We start from the raw sequence: 26,778 nt of genomic DNA, 5'->3' as shown, positions 1-26,778 counted from the left end.
TATACTATATATCCAGGGCAACAATCCAATGAATAAAAGCTAAAAAACACTTGATCAGTTAAACACTAACTATTCTAAGGGCTAGAATAAGTTGGATCAAAGAAGAGTCTTAGCACAAAGGCAAACAGCATGAAAACCCTAGACAATATACAGAAATTGACTTCCAAAGTAAATTCATCAAGATAATCAGATATCTAGACATCAGCAAAAATCTGAAAGCCATACTAAGAAACAAGAAAATACGGCCTGTCAAAGAAAACAATTAAAATTTCAAGGGAAACACAGAATGTGGAACAAATAATCAAAAATGTTCAAACAAGACTCCTAAATCAAGTCAAAGATATGAAGGAAAATATGGATAAAGAGCAAAAGGCTATTAAGAATGTGTGAACACAAAGAGGAATTTGAATGTATAAAAAGAAATGTAAAAAGAAATTATGGTAATGAAAAGACAATAGAAGAGATTAAAAACACACTGTAAGTATAAAACAGCATATCATAACGGGCAGAAGAAACAATCAGCCACCTAGAAGACAGGACAGTTGAAATTTTACAGACAGAAGAACAGATAGAGAAGAAAGTAAGAAAAATTGAGCAGGGTCCCAGGGATTTGAATGAGAGCATGAAGTGCACAAACATATGTGAAATGGGTATCCCAGAAGAAAAAGAGAAGGGAAAAGGGACAGAAGGAATATTTGAGGCAATATTGGTTAAAAAATTCCCAACTCTTATCAAGGACATAAATAAACATACTCAAGAAGCACAACATACTCCTAACATAATAAGTGCTAATAGACATATTCTGAGACACATAGTTTAATCAGAATGTCAAATGGCAAAGATAAGAAGAGAATCCTGAAAGCAGCAGGAGAATAGCAATTCATCACATAAGGAAAACATAATAAGGCTAAGTGCCGATTTCTCATCAGAAACTAGGAAGGCGAAAGGGCAGTGGTATGATATATTTAAAATACTGAAAGAGAAAAGTGCAAGCTATAAATTCTTTATCCAGCAAAACATCCTTCAAAACTGACGGAGTTTTAAATTTTCACATATAAACAGAAACTGCCATACCAGATATACTAAAGGAAACTTTGCAGGCTGAAAGGAAAAAACAGGAGAGAGAGGTTTGAAGGAGAGCATAGAAATGAGCATTATCAGTAAGGGTATCTAACAGAGTAAAAAGAGAGAAAAAAATAAGATATGATACATAAAAATCAAAGGATAAAATGATTGAAGCAAGTATTGCCTACACAGTAATTTATTGAATGCTAATGGATTTTTAAATTCCTTAATAAAAATACACAGATTGAAAGAATGGATTTAAAAAAAAACTATGAGCCACCTATATATATATGCTGTTTACAACACACTCACCTTAAACCCAAGGACACAAATAGGTTGTAAGTGAAATTTGGAAATTTGGAAAAAGATATTCCACACGAACAATAGCCAAAAAGGGCTTGGGTGGACACACAAACATCAAACAAAATAGACTTTAAAAGCAAAACTGTTTTAGAGGCAAAGAAGTGCACTATATATTAATAAAAGTGGTAGTCCACCAAGAAGAAATAATAATCATAAATATTTATGCACCTAACCATAGTGCCCTGAAATACAAGCAAACAACCGGCAATGCAAAAGAGAAAAATAGACACTTCTTCAATGACAGTTGGAGACTTCAATGGACCACTCTCATCAACAGATACAACATCTAAACAGGACATCAGTAAGTAAACAGAGATCCTGAATGAAATGATAAATGAAACCTAACAGCATATATACAGAACATTGCACCCCAAAACAGCAACATATACATTCTTCTAAAGTACACATGGATCATTCTCCAGGATAAACATGTTGGGTAACAAAACAAGTCCCAGTAAATTTAAAATGATTGAAATAATACAAAGCATCTTCTCTAACCATAATGGAATAAAGCAGGAAATTAATAACAGGCAAAGAACTGAAAAAACCATAAATATATGGAAGTTAATACTTTCTTAAATAATCAGTGGGTCAAAGAATAAATTCTGAGAGAAATCAGTAAGCATATTGAGACAAATGAAAATGAGAACATAACATAACAACAACTATGGGATGCAGCAAAGGCAATACTGAGAGGAAATTTATACCCTAAATGCTTACATTTAAAAAAGAGAGAGCTAAAATAAAAGATCTAACTACACACCAGGAGGAACTAGAAAATGAACAGCAAACTAAACCCAAAGCAAGCAGAAGAAAAGAAATAACAAAGATTAAAGCAGAAATAATGAAATAGAGAATTAAAAGAAACAACCAAAATAGCAAAATGAAAAGTTGGTTTTTTTGAAAAGATCAATAAAATTGACAAACTCTTAGCAACTAAAAAAATCAAATATCCAGGAATAAATTTAACCAAGGAAGTAAACAACTTATACACAGAAAACCACAAAACATTGCTAAAAGAAATCAAAGAACACCTAAATAAAAGGAAAGATATTCCATGTTTATGAATTGGAAGACTCAATATCATTAAGATGCCAATTCTAACCAAATTGATTTGCAGATTCAACACAATCCCAATCAAAATTCCAACAGCATATTTGCAGAAATAGAAAAACTAATGATTAAATTTATTTTGAAGGTTAAGAGGCCCTGAATAGCCAAAAAATCTTGGAATAAAATGAAGTTGGAGGATGGAGTCACACTTCCTGACTTTAAAACATACTGCAAAGCTACAGCAGTCAAAACAGCATGTTACAGGCATAGAGATAGATACATTGACCAATGGAAATGAGAATTCAGAAATGTACCTTCACATCTATGGTCAATGGATTTTTGACAAGGCTGCCAAATCCACTCAACTGGGACAGAACAGTCTCTAAAACAAATGGTGAGAGAAGAACTGTATATCCACATCTGAAAGAATGAAAGAGGATCCCTATCTCACCTGTGACAGTTAGGTTCTGGGGTCAAATTGGTCAAGTGATGATGTCCAGTTATCTGGTCAGGCAAGCACTGAACTGGCCATTGCTGTAAGGCTATTTTATGGCTAGCTGATAAACTGGAAGGCTGGTGTATCAAATCATCAGCCAATTGATTGTATCTGTGGCTGATTACATCTGCAATCAACTAGGGCACATCTCCCACCAATGGGATAATCCAATCAGCTGAAGACTTTTAAGGGAGAAGAGAGAGTTTTTCATGGCTTCTTCAGCCAGTGAGACTCTTCTGTAGAGTTCATCTAGACCTTTCATCAGAGTTACCAGCTTCACAGCCTGTCCTAGTGATTTTGGACTCTTCCATTCCCATGGATGCATGAGACACCTTTATAAATCTCAGTTTTACAGATACCTCCTGTCAGTTCTGTTTCTCTAGAGAACCCTGACTAATAAAGTGTGGTATGAAAAGTGGGGTGGACATCTGAAATTTGACACACAAAAGAAAATATAGGGAAAAAATGGAAAAATATGAGCAGGTTCTCAGGGAACTGAAAAAGTACACAGATGAGACCAGCCCTGACCAAGATAGTGGAGAAAAATGCTTCAAAGTTCCATCCCCCAAAGAAACTTTAAACAACCAACAAGAACTGGCAGAAACATATTTCTCAAACACCCAGAAAATAGCTAACGGACTGTGGTAACAAGGCAAGTTCCACATAAAAAAGGAAAAGACTGCTTAAAAGCATAGGATCCCATGGTGCACTGGTTGGCCCTTCCCTTACCCCTCACCAGTTTAGAGCAGAACTAGCTCATATTCCCAGTAAGGATCCCTGGTTTCAGACCTGGAGGAAGCAGAGAAACTCGTATGCACATACTGGGAGAATGTTTGTCTGGCTAGACCGATCTGTTTGGGTGGTGGCCTGAGGAATTCATCATCCCAGAACTTGTAGAAGGCGGTTCACAGAACTCTCCTATAGAACATTGTGGGAGAGCAGTTAAGTAGCTGCCTGGGGAGAGGGATTGCTGGCTACAAGACATATAGCACAGAGCCTGGGACCATGGGAAAACTGTTTCCTAGGGAAATGGAGACATTTAGCACTATGTAAACAAGGGAATTCTTAGGGCCACATATGCATGCCCAAGACAAGAGGCAAGTGCAGAAAGGATGAGAGAGGGCCTTATGCTTTGACAGTTCCTCAGGAAGCCAAGTATAGAATTGCCATATCATCCAGCAATCCCATTACTAGGTATATATCCAGAGGGCCTGAAGGCAAGGATACAAACATACATTTGCACACCAATGTTTATAGCAGCATTATTTACCATGCTCAAGAGATGGAAACAGTTTAAATGTCCATCACGGATGAATGGTTAAAGAAGCTGTGGTATATAACACAGCTGTAAGATAGAATAAAATCATAAAGCATATAACAACGTGGATGAAACTTGAGGACATTATGCTGAGTAAAATTAGCCAGAAACAAAAGGACAAATACTGTATGGTCTCACTCATATGAACTAACATTACTAGGCAAACTTGGAGAATTGAAGTTAAGAACACAGGTTTTCAGGAGACAGATATAGGGTAGATATTGGGCAACTGGTGCTGAAGGAATACAGATTGTACAACAGGACCGATTGCAGAAATTCAGAAACAGATAGCACAATTCTACCTGATTGTAGAACAATAACATAAATACTGAATGAAAATGAATGTGAGTATGATAGGGGAAGAAGGGCTGGGTACATCTATAAAACCAGAAGGAAAGATAGAGGATAAAGACTGAGATGGTATAATTTAGGAATGCCTAGAGTAGACAATGACGGTGATTAAACACACACACACACAAAAGTTCCTGCATGAGAGAAAACAAATGAATATCAATATTGCCAGGTGTTGAAAATAGATGATATACTGGAAAAAGTACAATCAATGCAAGCTAAGACCTACAGTCAACAGTAACATTATATATGCTTTCACTGGATCTAACAAAGGCATTATGCCACAACTATATGTTAACAGGCGGGGGGCATGGGGAAGGCGTTTCTTCCTTTCTGTGGAAGAAAAGGAAAGATCTTCATATAGATTATGGTGGCAAAGGCATGGCTATGTACTTAGGTTGGATTGTATGATATGTGAATAAAACTGTTTAAAAAGGAACAGAGAGAAATAAGTGCTAGAGAAAATGCAGAAAAAGAGATGTACCTTTTCACTGTCGGTAGGGAAACTGAGAGGTGCAGCCCCTTGGAGGGCAGTGTGGTGGTTTCACAGGAGACTAGGGGTGGGGTTGCCATATGATCCTGAAACCCCATTGCTCGGTATATACCTGGAGGAACTGAGTGCAGGGACACAAATGGACATTTGCACACTGGTATTTATGTAACAGTGTTCACAGTCCACAATGGATGGAGGCAGCCTAAGGGTACAACAACTGAGGAATGTAAGAGGGAACTATGGTGTATACATAGAAGGGACTACTGAATGGCCACAAGAAGGAATGAAGTTGTGAGGTGTGCAACTAGGTGAATGAATCTTAAGGACTGTATATTGAATGAAATATCAGAAACAAAAAGACAAATAATGCCATGCCTCACTAATATAGACTAATTATAAGATAAAAAAAAAATCAGTGAACTGAAGTCAAGAGCATGGGTTATCGGGTTGGTGCCTACTGTAAAGGGTCCTAGATTGTAAGCTCTTACAGCAGTCACACACATTCAGGAGTTGTAACTGTTATTTCTAAATTCGGAGATAATGAGCTGTTTGTTTATAACCTGGCCATTCACAAAAACTTCAGGTGTTTATGTGACATCTGAGACTCAGAATTAGAGCTGTGAAGCTATGAGACAGCAGTACTCCATGTAGGAACTGTTTAAAAAGTTGAAACAGGGATCTGACTTACAGTAGAGATATGAATGAAGCCAATCTGGATAGGACTAGGGTAAATCAGAATAAAGGGTAAAGGATGATATTATCTGTGAGACCAAAGGGAGAGATGTTTCTTTGGTACAAAATTTATATTTGGGGTAGTGCATTTCCTAATTTAAATTCTACAGACAGTTTAGTTGAACACCAAAAGTATATGGAATCTTGAAAAAAGCATGAGACTTTTTTGGTTTTCTCAGATTAGTATGATGCCACGATATATCTCAGAGTAATATATCTTGGGTATATTACTTGGGTCACTGGGGAGAAAGGAGGAAATATTCAACTTCGCCATTTGGAGAATTTCTGATATTCTCACAAGAAGTGGAGACAACCAAATCAATAGGCCAAGACCTCAATCTCGGGGTTTGCCCCTATGAAACTTATTCCTGCAAAGGTGTAGGCTAAGCCTACTTAAAATTAGGCCTAGGAGTCACCCCCTTTTTTGCTCAGATGTGGTCTCTCTCTCTAAGCCAACATGGCAAGTGAACTCACTGCCTTTCTCCTCCTATGTGGAACATGACTCCCAGGGTTGTAAATTTCCCTGGCAATGTGGGACAGAAATCCCAGGATGAGCTGGGATCCAGCATTGTAGGATTGAGAAAGTTTTCTTGACCAAAAGGGGGAAGACAAAAATGAGACAAACTAAAGTTTCAGTGGTTGAAAGGTTTCAAGCAGCCAAGAGGTTATCGTGGAGGTTATTCTTACGCATTATATAGATAGCCCCTTTTTAGTTTATGGTGTATTGGAGTGGCTGGAGGGAAGTACCTGAAACTGTTGGGCTGTGTTCTAGTAGCTTGATTCTTAAAGATGACTGTATAAAAATGTAGCTTTTACAATGTGACTTATGATTGTGAAAACCTTGTGTCTGATGCTCCTTTTATCTAGGGTGTGGTCAGATGAGTAAAAAGTATGGATAAAAAATAAACAAATAATAGGGGAGACAGAGGTTAAAATAAATTTGGTAGTTGGAAATACTAGTGATCAATGAGAGGGAAGGGTAAGGGAGATGGTGTGTAAGAGTTTTTTTTTTCTTTTTATTTCTTTTTCTGGAGTGATGGAAGTGTTCTAACAAATGATCATGGTGATCAATATACAACTATGTGATGATATTGCAAGCCATTGATTGCATACCATGTATGGAATAGTCATGTGCTAAGATTTATCAATAAAAATATTTAAAAAGAAAAAGACAGCATCAAAGTGATGCTTTCTTCACAAAGTCTGGAATTCTGGAGGCTGACTGCCAGTGATCCTTAGCTTCTCTGTCACATGGCAAAGTATAACGCAGCCTCTTCTGGCCTCTACCTTCTCTTCTGAGTTCCACTGGCTTCAGCTTCTTCCTTCCTGTGGCTTTCTCACTCTGTCTCACTTGGAATTTCACTCCACTTCTAAAGGACTACAGTAATAGAATGAAGACTGATCCTGACTGAGGTGGGCCACAAGTTCTTAACCATATCTAAAGATTCTACTTACAATGGGTTCACACCCATATGAATGGATTAAATTTAAGAACATGTTTATCTGGGGTACCCACAGCTCCAAACTACCACAGAGGGTAAAGCCACTGGAAAATATAAATGCCAGTTCTATTTTATTCTTGTTCTTTAACTCCACTTTTTAATTCCTACATGATTTAAAAGCCAAATACATAAAATGTAATGATAAATCAGTGGTTTGGGACTCAAAAAACATGGAATTTGTAAGAAGAACTATTAAAGGTGGGGAGTCAGAAAGGTATAAAAACATAGTTTGGGTATACTATTGAAATTAAGTTGCTATCAAATAAAATGAGACTATCATAGATTTAGGATGTTATATTTAAGCACCATGGTAACTACAAAGAAAATATCAGATAATATGCAAACTCATAGAGATAGAAATTAGAGTACAGGTTGCCAAGGGTGGGGTGACAGGAGGAATGAGGTGTTAATGCATAATGGATGTAGGATTTCTGTGTGGAAGATGGGAAAGTTTTAGTAATAGAAAATGGTGAGGGTACAGCAATATTGTGAATGTGATTAATTCCATTGAGTGGTATGTTTGGGAGTGATTAAGATGGGGAAGCTTTTGTGTATGTCTGTTCTCACAATTAAAAAAAAAAAAAGAAAGAAAGAAAGACTAACTAAACAGAAAATGACAATTAAATGCAATACATGATCCTGGATGGGATCTAGCAAGGGATCAAGAAAGGCTCAAAGGGGCATGTTGTGGATTGCATCGTATCACCCACAAAAGGCATGTTCAGGTCCTAATCCCTGATCCTTCAAGGTTTCCTTGAAAATGTTACTTGTGGTGTGGCTTAACTGAGTCAGGTTGGACTTTAATCCGATTACTGGAGCTCTTTGTAAATAGAATGAAATTCAGACAGAGAAAGAGAACCATGGGGAGCAGCCAGAAGCTGAAAGTCAATGGAACCTGAAAGAAAAAATAGAAAATGTCTCCAGATTCACTGCCATGTGATGGAAAGGTCAAGGACTAAGGATATTCAGTGGCCAGCTCCAGAATATCACAGTGTTTGGGGAGAAAGCATCACCTTGCTAATACCTCTACTTTGGACTTATCCTAGCCTCAAAATCATGAGCCAATAAATTCTCATTGTTTAAGCCAACCTATCGTATAGTATTTGTTTTAGAATGTAAAACTTAGTTTAGGAAACTAAAACAGGACATTATTGAGACATATGAATACATTGCAATAGATACCGTAAGCCTTATATTAATATTAAATTTGTTGAACTTGATAACTTCACTTAAGGTAGTTACATAAGTGAATGTCCTTGTTCTTAGGAAATGTACATGGCATTATTAAGTATTCAAGGAGCATGATGTATACAGCCTACACTCAAGTGTTTAGAAAATGGATTGACAGGCAGACAGACTGGCAAATGTGGCAAAATGTCAGAATTGGTGGGTCTGGATACCTGGGGAGATAGGGGTATTTGGAGTTCTCTGTATGGGGTTTGGATTATTTTTATAACTGTCCTGCAGTTTGAAAGTAGTTCAAAATAAAAAGTAAAAACTTCTTAAAAGTTGGCCCCCCAAAAAAATGCTCATAGATAAATCACATAAAATAATTGAAACAAAAAGATAATAAGTGCAAGTGACATCAATAAAACAGTTGTTCAAAACAAATGACATTTTTTACAGACTCTTTGACCTCTTCTAAGGACAGAGGACAAAAAAAGCCTGCTGAGTTAACACAATTGGTTTTATTCACTTACTGAATCCAATTTCTAAAACACAATGAAATTGGCTACGGGAATGGGCAAGTGGTAAAATTTATAATATCAGAGTAAGAGCAACATTTGTTCTTAAAGAAAACATAATTTCAAGGGTCAGTGATTAACATACACAGAGCCTCATATACTTTACTTGGTTCTCCTACTATGCCTAGAAAATAACGAGAAAAATAGACTGAGGCAAAAGTAAACTGAAGAAATTAGTCTAAAATGTAGAACAAGGTGAGGAAGTGTGACTCACTGTAGCAAAGCTTTGGTCTTTCTGGTGGGATCTTCTGGTTTGAAGTTTTTGTAGCCTTCTACTTCATGTTCTATGGAGAGCAGTTGTCCCTGGAGTTTGTTCCTGAAGTTTGGTAGGGTATCTCGAATATGGTTGGTAAGTTGCTAAATAAAATAAAATCATATATACATGTAGTAGATTGAAGATGAACTCATGAGACAGAAATTGGTCTTCACTGTTTTCCTAATCTTTCAAAGCTTTAGAAATCATATATATGTTTGGGATTGACTGTGTAGGTAAATAGATGGTGGGAAGAAGCTCCAATTATCTCCTCCACTGCCCTGTAGGGATGCTCAAAATTCTTTGCATTAGGATCACCTACTTGGGCTACCTCTTTATGTCTGAGAATAGCCTGTACAAATGCAGCTAATGTTACTAATGACATTCCCTATAACACTTCAGCATGGATTGATTTATCAGATCACCTGCTTTTTAAAGAAAAATCTTAAGTTAGACCATAGGAGAAATAAAGGAAGTCTAAAATTTCAGATGCTGCCTAACATTCTCAGGACTAAACGTCTTGCCACACTGTGGAGCTCAGATAGTCAAGATTACCAGAGGTATCTGTCAGTTGTTCACTTTCTCTTCATTCTGAACTATAGGCACGGGCTTCCTCTACCACCATTTTTAAGCTGCAAGCTAAATGTGCCTTTCACATTTAAAATATAAAAAGCTTCATGGCAAAGCAAAGGAAAGCTGTCTCTGCTATTGGTATCTCTACTAACCCTCTACCTGGCATTTCCACTGAGATCATCTGTTAGTACATCAAGTTCAATATAATGAAAACTTCTCTTCAGTATAATGAAAAATTCCCAGAAAATTCCCAGGAATACATGATCAATAAAGAACAAAGATGGAATAAAAACCCAAATTGTTTAGCCCTGTAAGTTTTTTCTATTCTAATTCAGATGATGAGAAACCTGGAGCAATCTGACTGCCATATGACCTGGTAAATAATAAAAAATAATTGATTTTGACTAGTACTACAAATAAAAATAAGTTCTTACATGAACTACTTCAAATCTGTGATACTTCAAATCTGTGACACAAAGAGTTAATAATAGAGAGGTATATGGGAAAAACTACCTATTGCATGCTATGGTTTATATTTAACAGGAATATCTCACTAGTACCACAACAATACTAGGGATATAGTAATTGGGGGGGTATAAGAGTAAGGAGGAGTTTTGTATTTTCTCCTCAGTGTGGGTGTGTCTATCTATTAACTTTCTGTTTGGAGCAATGAAAATTGTCTAAAATTGAGAGTGAAGATGATTATACAACTAAGTGAAGAAAATGTGAGACACTTTATTTTGGATAGTATATATGCTACATTAATATATATCAACAAAATCTACAGATTCAAAATAAATAAATAAACAGAAAAAAATACTTGATGTCCACATTTAGCTTCTCAGATATCTCAGATAGCAAAGCAATACTGTGGACCACAGTTGGCTTTCTAGAACACATCTTTCCTTGGCTTCCATCACCCAGCTTCCCTTTTTCTCCTACAACTCCAAATGTTCCTTCTCTATCTCCTTTGACAGTTCATCCTTATCTACCAGATCTGTAAATGTTGAAACGCCTTAAGCCCTGGTTCCTAGGCCTTTTGTTTTCTCACTCTCCTAAGGTTATTTCCTTCCATCCATGGTTTCAATAAACATCCCAACACCTGTGGCAGCCAAGATGTTATCTCCAGACAGGACTTCATACCTTTGCTGCAGGTATATATATTTGACTACCTGCGACTTCTCCTCTTGAATGTGTCAATAACACCTTAACCTCAGTATGTCCAAATTGAGTGTCTAGTCTTCCCTTAAGTGATCCCCATCTTGGTGAGTTCATAATGATCTGAAAACTTGAGAGTTACCCTTAACTTCAACTCAACTCTCTATCACCTACTAGAATTAATCTATCACCAAGTTCTTAATTTTCCTAAACATTTCTAAAAACTGCTTTTTTCATGTCCACTGGCCCTGCCCAAAACAAAGCTACCAGTGTTTTGCACTTTGACTCCTTACTGATATTCTGATGTCTACTCTTGGTCTGCAATCAGCATAGTCTTTTTTAGGGAACATATATGATCATGCCATGTCCCTACTTTAATAACATCCCACTGTTCTCAGAATAAGAGCCAAAACCTTACAGCCATGGCCTATATCTCCAACATCATCTCCCACTATTTATCCTCCCATTCTCTGCCCTACTTTTAGGTCCTCAAAAATCTCATGTCCTTTTCCAGTTTTTGCTTCAGTATCAGAAGTCTTAGTGTACACTGAATAAACAATTAAATGAGATTAGTTTCAACACAGCACAAAGATTCTTGAGGCAATGAAGAGAGAGTGATTATCCAGGAAAGGAAAGATCTTCAGTACAATATTCACTCATCTATATAATTTGTCAGATCCAGAATCTAAATATCGATAAATTGGGGGTCATCTGTAATAGCCAAATAGTAAATCATGTCTTTATATTTTTCCAGTATCTACAATTTATTTCAAGTCTTATCTTTCTAATTATATTTGTGATTTTCCCCTAATTTTTTCAAAGTGTATTTTTGTTTTTCTTGGGCCAATACAGGGGTAAAAGCAGCAATCTAAAAAAGAGTTTGACCAGTGCTGAATATATTTGTAGAATAGTATAGTTATTACATGACTAATCATTGTTCTGTACTCTAAAATACATTCGTATTTTTTAAAATGACACAACCATATTACTGTTTCACACCTTCCCAATACTCATACGCCCTTAAAGTATAAACTTTATATTATCTCTGTTATGCTGATTAAAACAGAGGTATGCCATTGTTTTTAATTTTATCTAAAACTTAACTGTTTTGCCCAAATGGGTTGGGTGCAATGTTCCACACAGGCTACTATTGTGTTAGCCTCTACTGATAACTTTAAGACACAACAATCAAAACATTCAATGAAATGATCGATTTACTAAATTCACTGATAAAAGTTAAAGCATACCTCAAGGGGACTCATATGTATAAATCACTAATGCCTCTTTGTGGGGAAAGCTGTTCACTATATTGTGTCAATGTAATCAAAATTCAGGGAGGGATCCCTGAACTCAATGATGTTCATCTCCAATAGGGGAAGGAAAATATGTAAGCAAGTAGTACACTGAAGTTTTATGGAAGTGTTTACAGTGCATTTAGGGGGAGAAGGCAGAGGGTACTATTCTATTCGTTGTGGGAAAAGTAGTTAACTGGGAAAGTTGCTTAGATGAGTGAAGATCAATGATTCCTTTTTAGGACCTATTGTTTTGAAGATTTTAAATTAAGGAACAAATCAGTCCTATACAAAACCATAAAAAATTTTAATAGAAAATCTAGCCTAACCATTACAGAGTGATAGTTCAAACACAAATTCCAAGACATAAACTTTTAGGAGACATACAAGTTTAATTTCTTAAGAGGACTACACACTGTAAGTAAATGTGTGCAAAAATGTATGGCCCTGTGCAGTTTCTATAAATGTACATGTTTCTGGTTTGAGTACTTTTCTTTCAATAATAATAATAAGGTGGATTCTATTACTGAAAATGGTAATAGAATGGATCTAAGCATTTATTCTTTTTAATTCCTATCATATTTAAGCTGAATGTCATATTTTATAAAAAGAAAAAGTATTTCAAAATAAGAAATATAGATTAGAGTAACACTAAATATTTCATAATTGTTCTTATTGTTTGAAAGAACATTATACCTTGAATACCAAGGATGAACACCTTGAGTTGTACCTGATTAAGGACCTTCTGCAGATGTGGGGTCCCCATTCGATCAGCAATATGTCTGTAAGCCGGGTGGGAAAGAAAAAATTTCCTTTCTGCCAACATGGCAGCCTTAATGTCCTTCTTCCCATCTATGTCCTTCTGGCTTCTGTTTACCACCCCCACGTAACCTGAAACAAAACACACACTTATGGAGTTTGGGACACTTTTTGGTGCTTATTCCTGGGAGATTTTAAGGCTCTCAAGCAGGCTGAGTCTGAACAGAAGATTATTAATAGAGTATGTCTCTTAGCATTTTTGTCATATAGCAGGTAAATAAATAAATCATACTTAAAACAGCAAAGTATAAATTTATGCAGTCTGTCATGAATATGTATACCCTCTCTTCAAACCTCCTCCTTTCCCTGTTTTCTTAATCCTGTATTTTAAGGAATAGTTTTCTACTTGGATAATTTTAATACATCATTTGGGAACAGTGTTATCTTATGCCATTCCATTAAAAAGTACAACTAATTATAAATCCATTCCTTGCAACTGAAGAGGCATTGAAGCCAAACCTCCCATTGGCTTCCCAACTGTTTCTCTGCCATATCATCAAAGGAAGTCTTGTATCGACCACCAGTACATTACCCCTGCGAAGAGGCAGCAATTTGTTCTCTAGAACATCCCTGGCATCTGTTCCTTCATCCATAAGATCCAGTTTGGTGATGACTCCAATGGTTCTCAGACCTGCATCATAAACAAACCAACGTTAAACAATTTTCAGAATACTAGAAAACCTTAAAGACATAATATTTCAATACTAAATGTAAAGACACATATTCCTGGTCCTTTTCTTGTTTCTTAGTTTTCTACCCCAGTCTGGTGAATTTTGATGTGATGAGGAATTTCCAAATTAGCAACCATGAGATTACTTTCAATCCAGAGAAGGAAGAAAAGATAGCTATATTAATCAAAATACTTCTAAAAATATGAATTTATTTTTTATAATACATAAATGGGTATTTTACCATTTAATTGTCCTCCCAAGTATTCCACATATAATGGATGCTTTAAATTTTTATGTATTGCATTATTGAAAACAAAAGAACAGATAGGCTTTGCATGAGAACAAGAAAAAGAGAGAATGGAGAAGCCAAGAATTATGAAGAAAATTAGGTTTAAGATAGTATCTTCACCAAAAATAAACTTACAAGTCTCACAGCACTCACTGTTACTTAGCAAAGGAAATATGATTTAATACAAAGAAGAATGAATGAGGAATTAAAAGGCTTAGATTACAGTCCAATGCAAGTCACTTATTTATCTGGGTCTCAGTTTTACTCATCTGTAAAATAAAGAGTTGGAATTACTCATCTCCAATGTTCACTTCAATAATAGTGTAAGAACTTAATAATTTTATTTAGCAGGTCAGGTACACTGTATTTGTTGTTTGCTTCCTTCATTAGATGAAATGGGCAGTTCTTGCCTAGTGATTCATAATGTTAAATGTATTTCTTAACATCCAGTCAAATATGGTTACTCAAACACATGCATGTACTACCTACTACATGAAACTATTCTAAAGTAACAATGGCTAATATGTATTAAACAAGTTACAATTGTAAGTGCATTACATGTTATAAATCATTTAATCTTAAAAATAGTTCAGCTACTGTTTTTTTGAAGATAAAGAAACTAAGGCAGAAAGAGGTTAAATAACTTACCCAAGTAAGTAGTACAGACAGTCTGGCTCCAAAATCCATGCTTTTAACTAATATAATGTTTCTCACAGAAAATAATTTTAAAACTAATAGGGTCAAAGAGAATGAAGTGTATTGTGGAAAAATTAAGGAACTGGAAATCCAAAAGGATGACTGCCAACTACCTTGACAGATCAGAAAAAGAGGAAAACTGCATCCAAGAAAACCTGCTATATGAGAGACCTAGACACTGGATAATTTACATTTACAGCATCTCAGAAAGGCTCAGGATCAGATTTGCTATTGCCCTGCTGTAAAGCCGACTACTCAATAAGTCAAGCATGGAGCCTCCAGTCATCTGCTAATATTTCACTTTTAAATATGAATAAACAACCAAAAAGAGCTTCAAATATGAGGTGAAAATAAATGGCATGAAACAGAAATATGAGGAAAACAAGGATAATGCAAAATAGAAAAGAAAACTTTATTTTTATTAAGATCTTCAGAGACAAAGGAGAAGTCATTATATTCATGAAACAAGAACAGAATGCCATAAAAAGAAGTGAGAAGAAAAGAATTTTCAATAATTAAAGAACATGAGAACAGAAACAAAAATATGGAATGATTGAAAGACAAAGTTGTGAAACCCTTTCAGAAAGCAGCAGAAAAAGAAAAGGTAGAAAATGGGAGAGGAAAATTTTTTAAAGAACTAGATCACTGATTCACAGGATTCAATATCTGAATAACTGGAGTTCCAGAAAGAAAGAAAAGAGAAAACAGTTTAGGAGGAATGTGATGCTATTCAAGAAAATTTCTCTAAATGAAAGATATGCATTTATAGATTGAATGGACCCACAAAGTGCACAATAGTTTATGAAAACACCCACACAACATGGTACATCAGTATAAGTTTTCAAAATACTGGGAAGAAATAAGATTCTAAATGCACCAGAAAACAAAGAAAATGATCAAAAAAGGAATGGGAGGTATTATAACATCAGCCTTCCCAGCAGCAAAAACGGGAAACTAAAAGACAATAGAGCAATGTCTTCAAAATTCTATGAGAAAAATAATTCCTAACCTAGAATTCTAAACTGTCAATAAATGTGACAGTAGAAAAAGACATTTTCGGACTTGCAAAACCTCTAAATAGTTTACCTTCATTTTCTCTTTTTTTAGGACACTACTGGAGGATGTATTCCACCAAATAAATAACAAACCAACAAAGAACAAGACATGAGATCCAGAAAACAGAGTCAAATATAACCAAGGAAGGAATTTTCAAGATAGTATAGATCTCAATATAAGGCCAAGAGAGCAATCAATATCTACTGTAATGATAGAATGCAGCTTCCTGAAGAGAAATAAAAGATTGAAATAGAATACCTAATGCCTACTGTTTTGGTAGGTATTGAAAAATCTGTATTACTGTAGGAGAGTTTGGGAATTTAGTAATAGGTATACAGAAGACTATACAAACAAACAAAAAGAAGAGACAATTATCAATTTCAGAAGACAATAACATGCAAGAGGAAAACTAATCACAATCTGCCCTACTGCTTAGTTGTGAATATTTCAGAATCATAAGCAGTCAATTATCAAAATATGATTATATAATTATATTAGTAAAATAAGGCAAAGTAAGTGTATATATGTGCATGTAATTACATTTGGGTATAGGAGAGGGATCTAAGGAAGCTAAATATTTCTCCACACAGTAGGAAATCAAAAGAGAATTTCTAGCATTCCAATAGCCTTAATTCTTGAAGATGATTGTATAACTATATAGATTTTATAGTGTGACTGTGTGATTGTGAAAATTTTGTGACTGATAGTCCTTTTATTCAGGGTATGAACAGATGAGTAAGGGAATAAGGACAAAAAATAAAATAATAGGTGGATGAGGGGTAAAAAAAACGGGTAGATTGAAATAATAGCGGTCAATGAGAGGAAGGGGGTTTTCTTTTTTCTTCTACTTCTTTTTCTGGAATGGTGCAAATGTTCTAAAAATGATCAGTGATGAATACACAATTATGTGATGATATTGTGAGCCAATGTTTGTATACTTTGGATGGACTGTAAGGTGCATGAAGATATCTCAATAAAAATATTTTTTTAAAAGAGAATTTCTAAAAGTAAAAAATCAAGAAATAGTAGTAATAAGGAGGTGTCTTAGATATATGGAAGTAAATATCAAAAGAAATAGCTAAAAGACTTAAAAATGGTAGCTTCTGGAAATCAATAAAGAAGTCAGGAGGGGTGGGACAAGAGAATGATAGTTTTCATTATAAGCCTTTGGGATTGACTTAACTACATGCATTTACATTTTAATAAAAGTTTAATTTTAAAAGTACATTCCTTTAAGCCCTGTAGCCTGATATATTCTGAAGCAGCTAGAAGGAAAAATATGAGAGGATTGTATGGTAGTCCATGACAAACTCTGGGATCTGTCCTGTATCCACTTGTTGAAGAGTGCTTTGAAAACTATTGCTTTTTTATTTCTTTGCTTTGTATATATTCTATACTATACAATAAAAAAGTTTGCATATATATATATATATATATATATATATATATATTTCTTCTAGTCTCCAGTGTTCTGGAGCAACTAGAAGGAAATATCTGAGATAGCAATATGGTGGCCCATGACAAACTCTGGGATCTGTCTTGTAACTACTTGTTGAAGAGTGCTTTGAAAACTATTGCTTTTTTATTTCTTTGCTTTGTATATATTTTATACTATACAATAAAAACTGAATTGAATGGGAAAAAAAGTATATTCTTACTATTCCCTTATTTCTGAAAAGACAGATGAGTCTATGCTGGTAGTGAATCAGAAGTAGCAAGGGAAATAATTTTTTTCACATTTAGTTATAAAATAAGCACCTTAAATAATCAATGGACTCCGGCATTAAAAGACCTCAAAAAGCCATTGTCGGAAGAGATTTCAAAGGTTGCATTACAAAGCACTCCACTGTGAATCTAAAGGCCTGCATAAAAATAATAAAGAACAGGGGAGGTAGATTTTAGGCCAAAAGGCCATCTGCTCTCCTCCTACACACGTAGTAATAAGCTCTGTCTTTGAAACCCTGTTGTCTCAGGAATTGGTTATTGAGAATGTCGGGCAAAAGAACCAACAGCCTTTGTCCAGTAACAATTTGGTAACCTTCTAGCATGAATGTCCAAATCTCTGGAGCCTCAGCAGAGCAGGTAAGCAGAGTAACCAAGCCTTTTGCGGCCACTGGACTGAATTTAGTCTAGAGGCTTGGCAACCGGGTTTCTCTGTTCTGCTGACACTCCAAAGACTTTTGGCACCTTAAAAAGCTTCAAAGAGAGAAATGGTTTCCAGTTCCATGTCTGGACATCTGACTGGGTGAGTAGGTCATCAGGGTAAAAGTGGATTAGGGAGTAAATAGGCAGTTTGAGTCCCTTTGACCTAGGCCTGGGTCCTGCTTCCAGAATGATCCCCTTTGCTCTAACCTCTACACCTTCTAATGTTGGGTACCACACTATACAAGGTTTGAAGTCCTGACATAATCCAATAATTGACTGTGTCTGAATGGCTGAGTGGGTCATCAGGGTAAAAGTGGATCAGGGAGTAAACAGGAGGTTCAAGTATTCTTGAAATAGGCCAGGGTCACACTTCCAGAATGATTCCCTTTGCTCTGACCTCTACACTTGCAGATTTTGGGTACCATACCATACTGGGTTTGAAACCTTGACATAATCCAACAATTAACTGGTGTTTAATGAAATTAAATTTAAGTGTTAGCCAGTATGTTGCCTAGGTATTGTTAATTGTGAAATTGGTGTGATAAGTGTTTCATGTCGGTTTAATGGCTAATTGATGCGTTCAGTGTATGTTTTGTACAGGGTTTGAGGTACAGACCTAAATTTTTCTTTCAACTATACTCCTAAAACATGAGTAATCCAATAATTAATTGATATTTAAGGAAGTTAAGTAGGTCTGTTTAAATGCTAGCTGGTATGTTACCTGTGTATAGCAAGAGTTGATGTTCTTTAACTGTTAATCAGTGTGTTAAGCATTTAATGCCCGTTTTTTAGCTGGTGTGTTCAGTCTCGTTGTTAATTGGTGTGTTCCTGTATTTGTATTAGTCAATTGTTCCTAACTGGTTACTGATTATGGAAATTCTTTTAAAAAGGGAACCTTTGGGTGGTATTGAAAATTGAAAAGATTTTGATTATGAGTCTATAAAAAAGGTTTTATTTCTGTAGCATAAATCTGGCCTCAATATAGTTTAAAATGAAAATACTACCATTATAGTTAAAGATAAAGATATTACAATCAGAATTGTTCTCCAAAAAAAAGGTAGCAATGGGATGAGATAATATATTCAATCTTTCATTTGTCTCTCTCAAAAGTATTTCTGTTTTACTATTTTTTTGCATAACTAATTTTCTATTTTAGTTTTATGAATTTTCAATGTATATTCTTAAACCTCCAGATGGCAATAGCAAATTAAAAAGAAAATTCATAAAGAGCCCTATTTGAATGCTTAGAGATAATTAAGTGTCTGACATAAATATATACATTGGCACTTCTGAAGTAAAAGAGGGGGAAAAAAACCTCTCTGAACAGCAAGATTCAAAACCTTAGTCTTGTAATTACTGTTAACAAATCTGGACATTAGAAAGAAACCATCCCTGGAATTTCCTTAAGGCAGCAGAAAACTGCCAAAGGGCTACCTCTGAAAAAAGCAAAAACCTTTTCCAATGGACCTGGTCCCATCTTTTAGTAAAATAAATCTAATAATTGGAAATAGTTAAAAGAAGGGCATAGGAATTCTCCAAATTCCATGACCCTCACCTAAAACTTTCAAATCCAAATTCAAAAAGCTTGATACCTTTCTGTCTATGCCTGCTCTAAGGCCCAACCACCTATAGCAATTATGGGGAACAGTTAGGCACAGAAAGATATGGCGAAGTGTGGTTTAGATTTCTTTTTTTCTGGGCATGGAGATTAGAAACGGTAAGAATAAAAATGCTATAGAGAAAAAGAAGATGGCAGACTTTCAGGAAGATGGTGGAATAGAATAAGTCAAGTTCTCCCCTGCTACAAAGAATGGCTAGAGAAGGGGCAAAAAACAGATTGGGAGAGTGATTCCAGGGTGTAAGTGACCCTGGGAGGGTCCTATACACCCTGGTTGAAAAAGCAGAATTGAGACCCAGAGAACCAGAGATTGGCCAGCTACTTAATACAGCCTAGCATGTCCATTTCCAGCTGGAGGCCCAGAGCCATGAGAAGTGCATGGACAGGAAGACAGGGACAAGGAAACACCAACATAGAGTCCCTGACCCATACATATACCTACATCGCAACCCATTACTGGACTGTTGTGAACCTACCCATGAACTGCATCCTGCTCCATACCTGTCCCATAAATACAAAGCTTTAGACTACTGAAGAAAATCAACATCCAAAGTAACCCTATCAAGATATTTATATGCTGTGAAGATAACAGAAGATTGCTAACCACATGAAAATGCAGAATTTATGTCAGTCCAATGACTAAATTAAAACACTAGAGGAGACATAGAATTTGGAACAACTAATCAAAGACACTCATATAATTTTACTAAGGAAAATCAGTGAGATGGCTAATGATGTAAAGGAGATAAAACTAAGACACTAAGGAGGATAAAGAGGAATTTTAAAGAATAAATAGAGAAAAAATAGATATCACAGAGATTAAAGCTGTTGTAGACAAAATTTAAAATATGCTAGAGACACACAAGAGCAGATATGAAGAGGCAGAAGAATGAATAAGTGAACAAGAGGACAGGACAACTGATTTTGAACAACCAAAAGACCAAATGACAAAAAAGATGGAAAACTTTGAATTGGATCTCAGGGAAATGATGGACAAAACAAAGTGCACAAATGTAAGAATCACTGGTGTCCCAAAAGGAGAAGAGAAGAGTAAAGGGCTATGAAGATTAGTGCAGCATATACTGGGGGAAAACTTTTCAACCTTTACATAAATCTGCAAATCAAAGAAGGCCAACAAACTCCAAACAGAATAAATTCAAATAGGCCTACCCCAAGACACATACTAATCAGTCTGTCAAATGTTGAGAAGCAGAAAATCCTGAAAGCAGCAACAGTAAAACAATCTACTACATACAAGGGAAACAACATCAGACTGACTTTGGACTACTCAACTGGCACTATAGAGCCTAGAAGGCAGTGGTAAATATATTTAAGATCTGAAAGACAAAGACTTCCAGCCAAGAATTCTTCACCGAGTCAAACTGTCCTTCAAAATGGAGGGAGAGATTAAAATTTTCACAGACAAAGGCTGAGAGAATATGTTGACAAGAGACCAGCTCTACAAGAAATATTAAAGGGAGCACTGCAGGTTGAAAAAAAAAAATGATAGGAGAGGGAAGTCTGGAGGAGGGTACAGAATTGAAGAGTATCAGTGAGGGTAACCTAAATGGTAAAAAGAGAAAGAGGGGAAAGAATATATAGATCTGAGAAATAAAATCCAAGGGATAATATGATGGATTCAAAAACTGTCTTTACAGTAATAACTTTAAAAGCTAATGGACTGGGCAATGGTGGCTCAGTGGCAGAATTCTTGCCTGCCATGCTGGAGACCCAGGTTCAGTTCCTGGTGTCTGCCCATGTTAAAAAAAAAAGCTAATGGACTAAACCTACCAATTAAAAGGCACAGGTTGACAGAATGATTTAAGAACTATAATCTATCTATATGCTGCTTACAAGAGACTCATCTTAGACACAAGGATACAAATAGATTAGAAGTGAATAGACGGAAAAAGATGTTTCATGCAAGCTGTAACCAAAAGAAAGCAGGAGTAGCTATACTAATTATAGCAGACAGATTAGACTTTAAATATAAAGACATCATAAGAGACAAAGAAGAACACTATATATTAGTAAAAGGGACAATTCACCAAGAAGAAATAACAATCATAAATGTTTATGCTCCCAATTAAGGAGCTCCAAAGTTCATGAGGCTAACATTGGCAAAACTGAAGGGAACCACAGACATTTCAGCAATAATAGTAGGAGACTTCAATACACCACTCTCCTCTATAGACAGAACACCCAGCCAGAGGATTAATAAGGAAACAGAGAACTTATACAATTTGATAAATGACTTAGACCTAACAGACATATATAGGTCATTACACCCCAAAACACCAGGATATATATTCTTCTCTAGTGTTCATGGAACATTCTCCAGGATAGATCATATGTGGGGGCACAAAACATTTTATAAATTTTAAAACATTGAAATTATTCAAAGTACTTTCTCTGATTCAAATGGAATGTAGCTGGAAATCAATAACTACCAAAAAAGAACTTTCACAAATATATGGAGATTAAATAACACACTCTCAAACAGTGAGTGAGTCAAAGAAAAAATTGCAAGAGAAATCAGTAGCTATCTGGAGACGAATGAAAACAAGAATACAACATATAAGAATTCATTGGATGCAGGAAAGGCTGTGCTGAGAGGGAAATTTATTGACTTAAATACCTATATTTTAAAAGAAGAAAGAGCAAAACTTGAGGACTTAACTGCTCACCTGGAGGATCTTGAGAAAGAACAGCAAACTAATAGCAAAGCAAATAGAAGAGAAATAAAGATTAAAGCAAATACAGCACATAAATAAATTGAAAGAGAAAAATCATATGATCATCTCAATTGATGCTCAAAAAATATCCAACAAAATTCAACATCCTTTTCTGATAATAACACTTCAAAATGTAGGAATCAAAGGTAATTTCCTCAACATGGTAAAAGGCATATATGAAAAACCCATAGCCAGCATCATGCTCAATGGTGAGAATTCTGCATGCGTTTAAAAGGAAATATGTTAGGCTGTATATATGGTAACAAAATAAAAACAAAAATAAAAAATCCACATGGAACTACCTTACACCATGAACCCTAAGTAAGCCATAGGCTATAGTTAACAGTACAATTCCAAAAACATGCCATCATCTGTTCCATACCAATGCATGGTGTTTATAATAGGGTAGTATGTGGGAGTCCTGTATTTTATGCATGATTGTTCTTTAAATGTACAACTTCTATAATAAAGAAAAAAAGTACTTAGAGACCTATGGAAAATCCATTTTGAAAGTACAAAACTTCATTCTTGATACAACCTCACCTACACTCCTTATTAGCTCTATGACTGTTTCCTCATCAGTAGGGGTAACCTCATCCATAGATAACCATACATCATGGTTTATATTTGTTGTCCTAGGTTAATCATTAAATAACATTTCTTTCACTCTCAAAAGATATCCAGTTTGAAGAATAAATTATACATTCACCCCAACTTATCAGTAAAATGGGTAAGATAATAAATGTATGTCATAGGGCTGTTTTAAATTAAACAATAGAATTCACACAAAATACTTGGTTCATAAAACCATTCAATAAAACCATCAATAGTTTTTTTGTGATGACATAAAACCATCACAGTATGACAGCTGTGATGGCCTGACCAGCCTTGTTTCTCACCACTACCCCTTTACTACTCCCATCCTAAGCTACAGTCAAACTAAACAACTTGCAGTTCCTCATGAGACCAGGCTTCTTACCTGCTCACCTTCATAATACTATAACCTCTCAGCCCTAAATATCCTTCCCTTCTTTTCTTTGCTTAGCCAACTCCTACTTGTCCCTCAAATTTTCTTGCAGGCCTTACCTACAGGTCCTTAATCAGGCCCCCACAAGTCTAAGTTAGCCCTTTCTTTGTGCCCTTAAACCACCCAGTGAAAACTGAAATTGTAGCTCTTATACTACACTGAGAGTCTGCTTATTTGTCTATTTAATGAATTGGGCTATGATTTCTTCAAGGACAGAGAGTATGTTTTATCTATATATTCCAAACAATTGACATAGGTACCAAACGCAGAATAGGAACTCAATGAATTTTTATTTATAAAATGAATAAATGAATGAAATATATAAGCATATTTATTTTTTGTAGGATAACAAAATTCAAAAGAAGAAATATGACACCATTCCACTATGCTACTAGGTCCATTGTAAGCACAGTGATTTTCCTGTAAGAATACTTTCATTTCTTCGATATATATATGCAACTAAATCATAAGTAGTGTTTTGTTTCATCTAATTAAGAAATGGGACAAAACCAAACCACGAACCACATTAATAGTTGCCAGAAAAGTAATCTGGGACACTGTATATTCTGAAACAACAGCAGTCAAAAAAAATCAGTGAAGAATTCATATAAAAATGTATACAGCAAAATTGAAAACAGACTTAGGAAATTAGATGCCCTTCAGTTAATGCATTTTTTTGTTTCAGATTTTGGTGGGATTTCATCGGGGGAAGATTGAAGTAAATGTTGTTTTTTCTATTTGGCAAAGATTATGGAATATTTTATTTCTGAAAGCAATCAGTGATGAATGGGAATAGTTTCATCTTTTTTTCCTGTAATTTTTCCATGAACATTATTTTCTTTTTACTTCTAACAATTCTGAATAACACAGTGTTCATTTTTTAAACCATCAAGTAATATTATTGCAATTGATACTAGGTAAAATATTAAGTAAATAAATAGAAAATATAAAATTATTGACTCTATGGCATCAGAAACTCTATCTTGCCCACAAATATATGCTCAGAGCATAGCAAAGTATTCAAAACAATTAATATTTATGGAAGGTAGGGAGAGGAGGAAGAGAGGGAGAAAGAAGAAAATGAAGATAGAATGGAGGAAAAGAAAAAAAGAAATACTCTGAAGATTAAAAAATAAAAAAATCCTTAAGTATAACATGGTTCTTTCACTGAGAATCTGCATTACAGAACAGTCTAAGCCTGAAATAAAAAAAAAAAGAAAGAAAAAGAATCCACAAGTGCTTAAACACATTCTCTGCTGTGTCCACCTAATCCATTTTCCTCTTTTTCCCCAGCCCACAGCTAGAACACATATCCAAGTCTCCTTCACAATTGAGTTATAATCTCCCTTACAATCTTCCTGTGATTGAGTTCTAGCCAGTGGGATGTGAGTAGAAGTGATATGCGCCCCTTCTAGGCTGGGTCTATGATATATATGCTTCCTCTGGCTCTATCCACTTCCACTTGCTGGATGCTAACCATAACAAGTGCCAAATTCCCTAAGGGTGACAAGATGGAAGAATCCTGGGTCTCTGAATGACGTTATAGAGGGGAAACATCATACCAACCTTAACATCCACCCAGGACTGGCATTTCTTCTGTTTAAGGCATTACATGTTTGAGTCTTATTATATTTTAGTACAAAAATCTGTACAAAAACTGGTGCTTTGAAGTAGAGAGCTGCCATAACAAAAAAACTGACTTAGTATGCAGGTGGCAAGGAAACAAATATTGCAGGTTGGAAAGATGGAGATTGTAAACCTGCTGTGAATAATAACTTATAAGGCAAACTAAGTGCCTGATGAAAGGAAAAACTGTTGGAAAAAAGGCAAAATGTTAATTTTCCTTGATTATTCTTACTGGTCAAAGCAAGGCATTTTAAAAAGGGATACGTTCTCATAAGAAATTTATCATTTTGCAAGCAGAAATAAGAGATTAGGGAGTCAGGAAATTTTAGGCTTTTCACTGTTGAAAACTCAACACCACTCTTGTATCTCAAACAATAGCAAAAGAGACCAAAAGGCTTTGACAAAAATAAAAAAGGTCCGTTAAGAACTTTCGTTAAACAAAGGGGCTCAGTAAGTTCTGCTTCTAGCTATGAGAGAGTAACAGAATTTAAACATACCTTGCTGTTGTAAACTACCAAAAAAAAAAAAAAAGCTGGATAAAATATATAAAGCAACTCTTTTCAGACATTAAATAACAGGTTGCCAGGACTCTGATACCTGAGAGAAGAGAAACAAACAAGGTAAGCCATTCAATTACCCCATTTTCTGCCTAGAGACAATTTTTGGACTACAGCGCCAGGGGGAAAAATCCAAAGAAATCCCAGAAATCTTGCTTAGTTGAGATGACAGAGATTGGAGTTTAAGGAGGCCAAGATAGCTGGCAAGAAAGTGTACCAGATAAAAGAGAGCTATGAAAAGAAAGATCTCCACTAATGTGCCGTTGAGTCCTTCTTTGAATACATGCATGTGTGTGTAAGATAAAACTCCCCAACACTAGGAAAAATCAACTTCCTGGGCACTCTAAACCAAATGATGGCCAGAATTCATATAGAGATGGTAATGATTTAAGTTCCCACCAGTTAGTATAAAAAGACCTTGTTGAACACAGAGACATTTAATAGAGATTCCAGAAGGGTCAAACTCAATAAAGGCTACTGCACACCTACCCTTTAAAAAGTCCAAATCAAGTTAAAAACAACACAAATGGATCTGAAAGTAATATAACTACCTGCAACACACATAAAATGTCCCACACATTCTTAAAGGATACAATAAAATGCAGCATTCAACAAAGTAAAATTCAAAATATTCAGCATTCAAATAAAAATTACTAGACACAAGAAGAAGAAAAATATGGCCTATAATCAAGGAAAAACATTGTCAACAAAATCTCATATCGAAACAATGGAATTCACAAAAAGGACATTAAAACAATTTTTATAAATATGTTCAAAATACTCAAGAATATAAAGGAAAACATGAGCATAAAGAGGAGATAAAAAGGATGATATCTGAAGAAGTAAAGGCTGAAAATTTTTTCGAATTTGATGAAAATTATAAACCCACAGATCCAAGAAGTTCAAAGAAATCCAAGAAAACAAAGAAAACCATACCTAGGCCTACCATAGTTACATTTCTGAATACAGGTGATAAACAGAAAATCATAAAAGCAGTCAGAGGGGAAAAATGCAAGAGGTATAAAATAAAAAATGTATGCTTCTCATCAGAAACAATGAAAGCAAGAAGAAAGAAGAATGACATCTTTAAAGTGCTAAAAGAAAAGACTGTCACTTAGTGTTCTAGAAAATATTCTTTCAAAAAT

The 26,778-nt window shown here is 35.3% G+C and overlaps 1 protein-coding gene across 14 annotated transcripts in view; it reads right to left on the bottom strand.

Moving 5' to 3' along the window:
• Positions 1–26,778, bottom strand: part of DNM3 (dynamin 3) — a 608,953-nt gene that overhangs the window by 390,631 nt on the left and 191,544 nt on the right. For all 14 annotated transcript variants that reach the window (XR_013174093.1, XR_013174092.1, XM_077156971.1 and 11 more), the window contains 3 exons: positions 13,746–13,844; positions 13,125–13,285; positions 9,333–9,475 (listed from right to left, as the gene is read on the bottom strand). Coding sequence is in view for 12 of the 14 variants with exons in the window: in XM_077156971.1 (XP_077013086.1) it covers positions 9,333–9,475; positions 13,125–13,285; positions 13,746–13,844 (403 nt within the window). In the remaining 2 variants the exon portion in view is untranslated. The remainder of the gene's footprint in view (positions 1–9,332; positions 9,476–13,124; positions 13,286–13,745; positions 13,845–26,778) is intronic.

The sequence above is a fragment of the Tamandua tetradactyla genome, chromosome 4 (genome assembly GCF_023851605.1).
Source record: "Tamandua tetradactyla isolate mTamTet1 chromosome 4, mTamTet1.pri, whole genome shotgun sequence".
Classification (NCBI taxonomy): domain Eukaryota; kingdom Metazoa; phylum Chordata; class Mammalia; order Pilosa; family Myrmecophagidae; genus Tamandua; species Tamandua tetradactyla.
The sequence above is the reverse complement of the archived record's forward strand: the minus strand, read 5'-3'. Positions and strand labels throughout refer to the sequence as shown.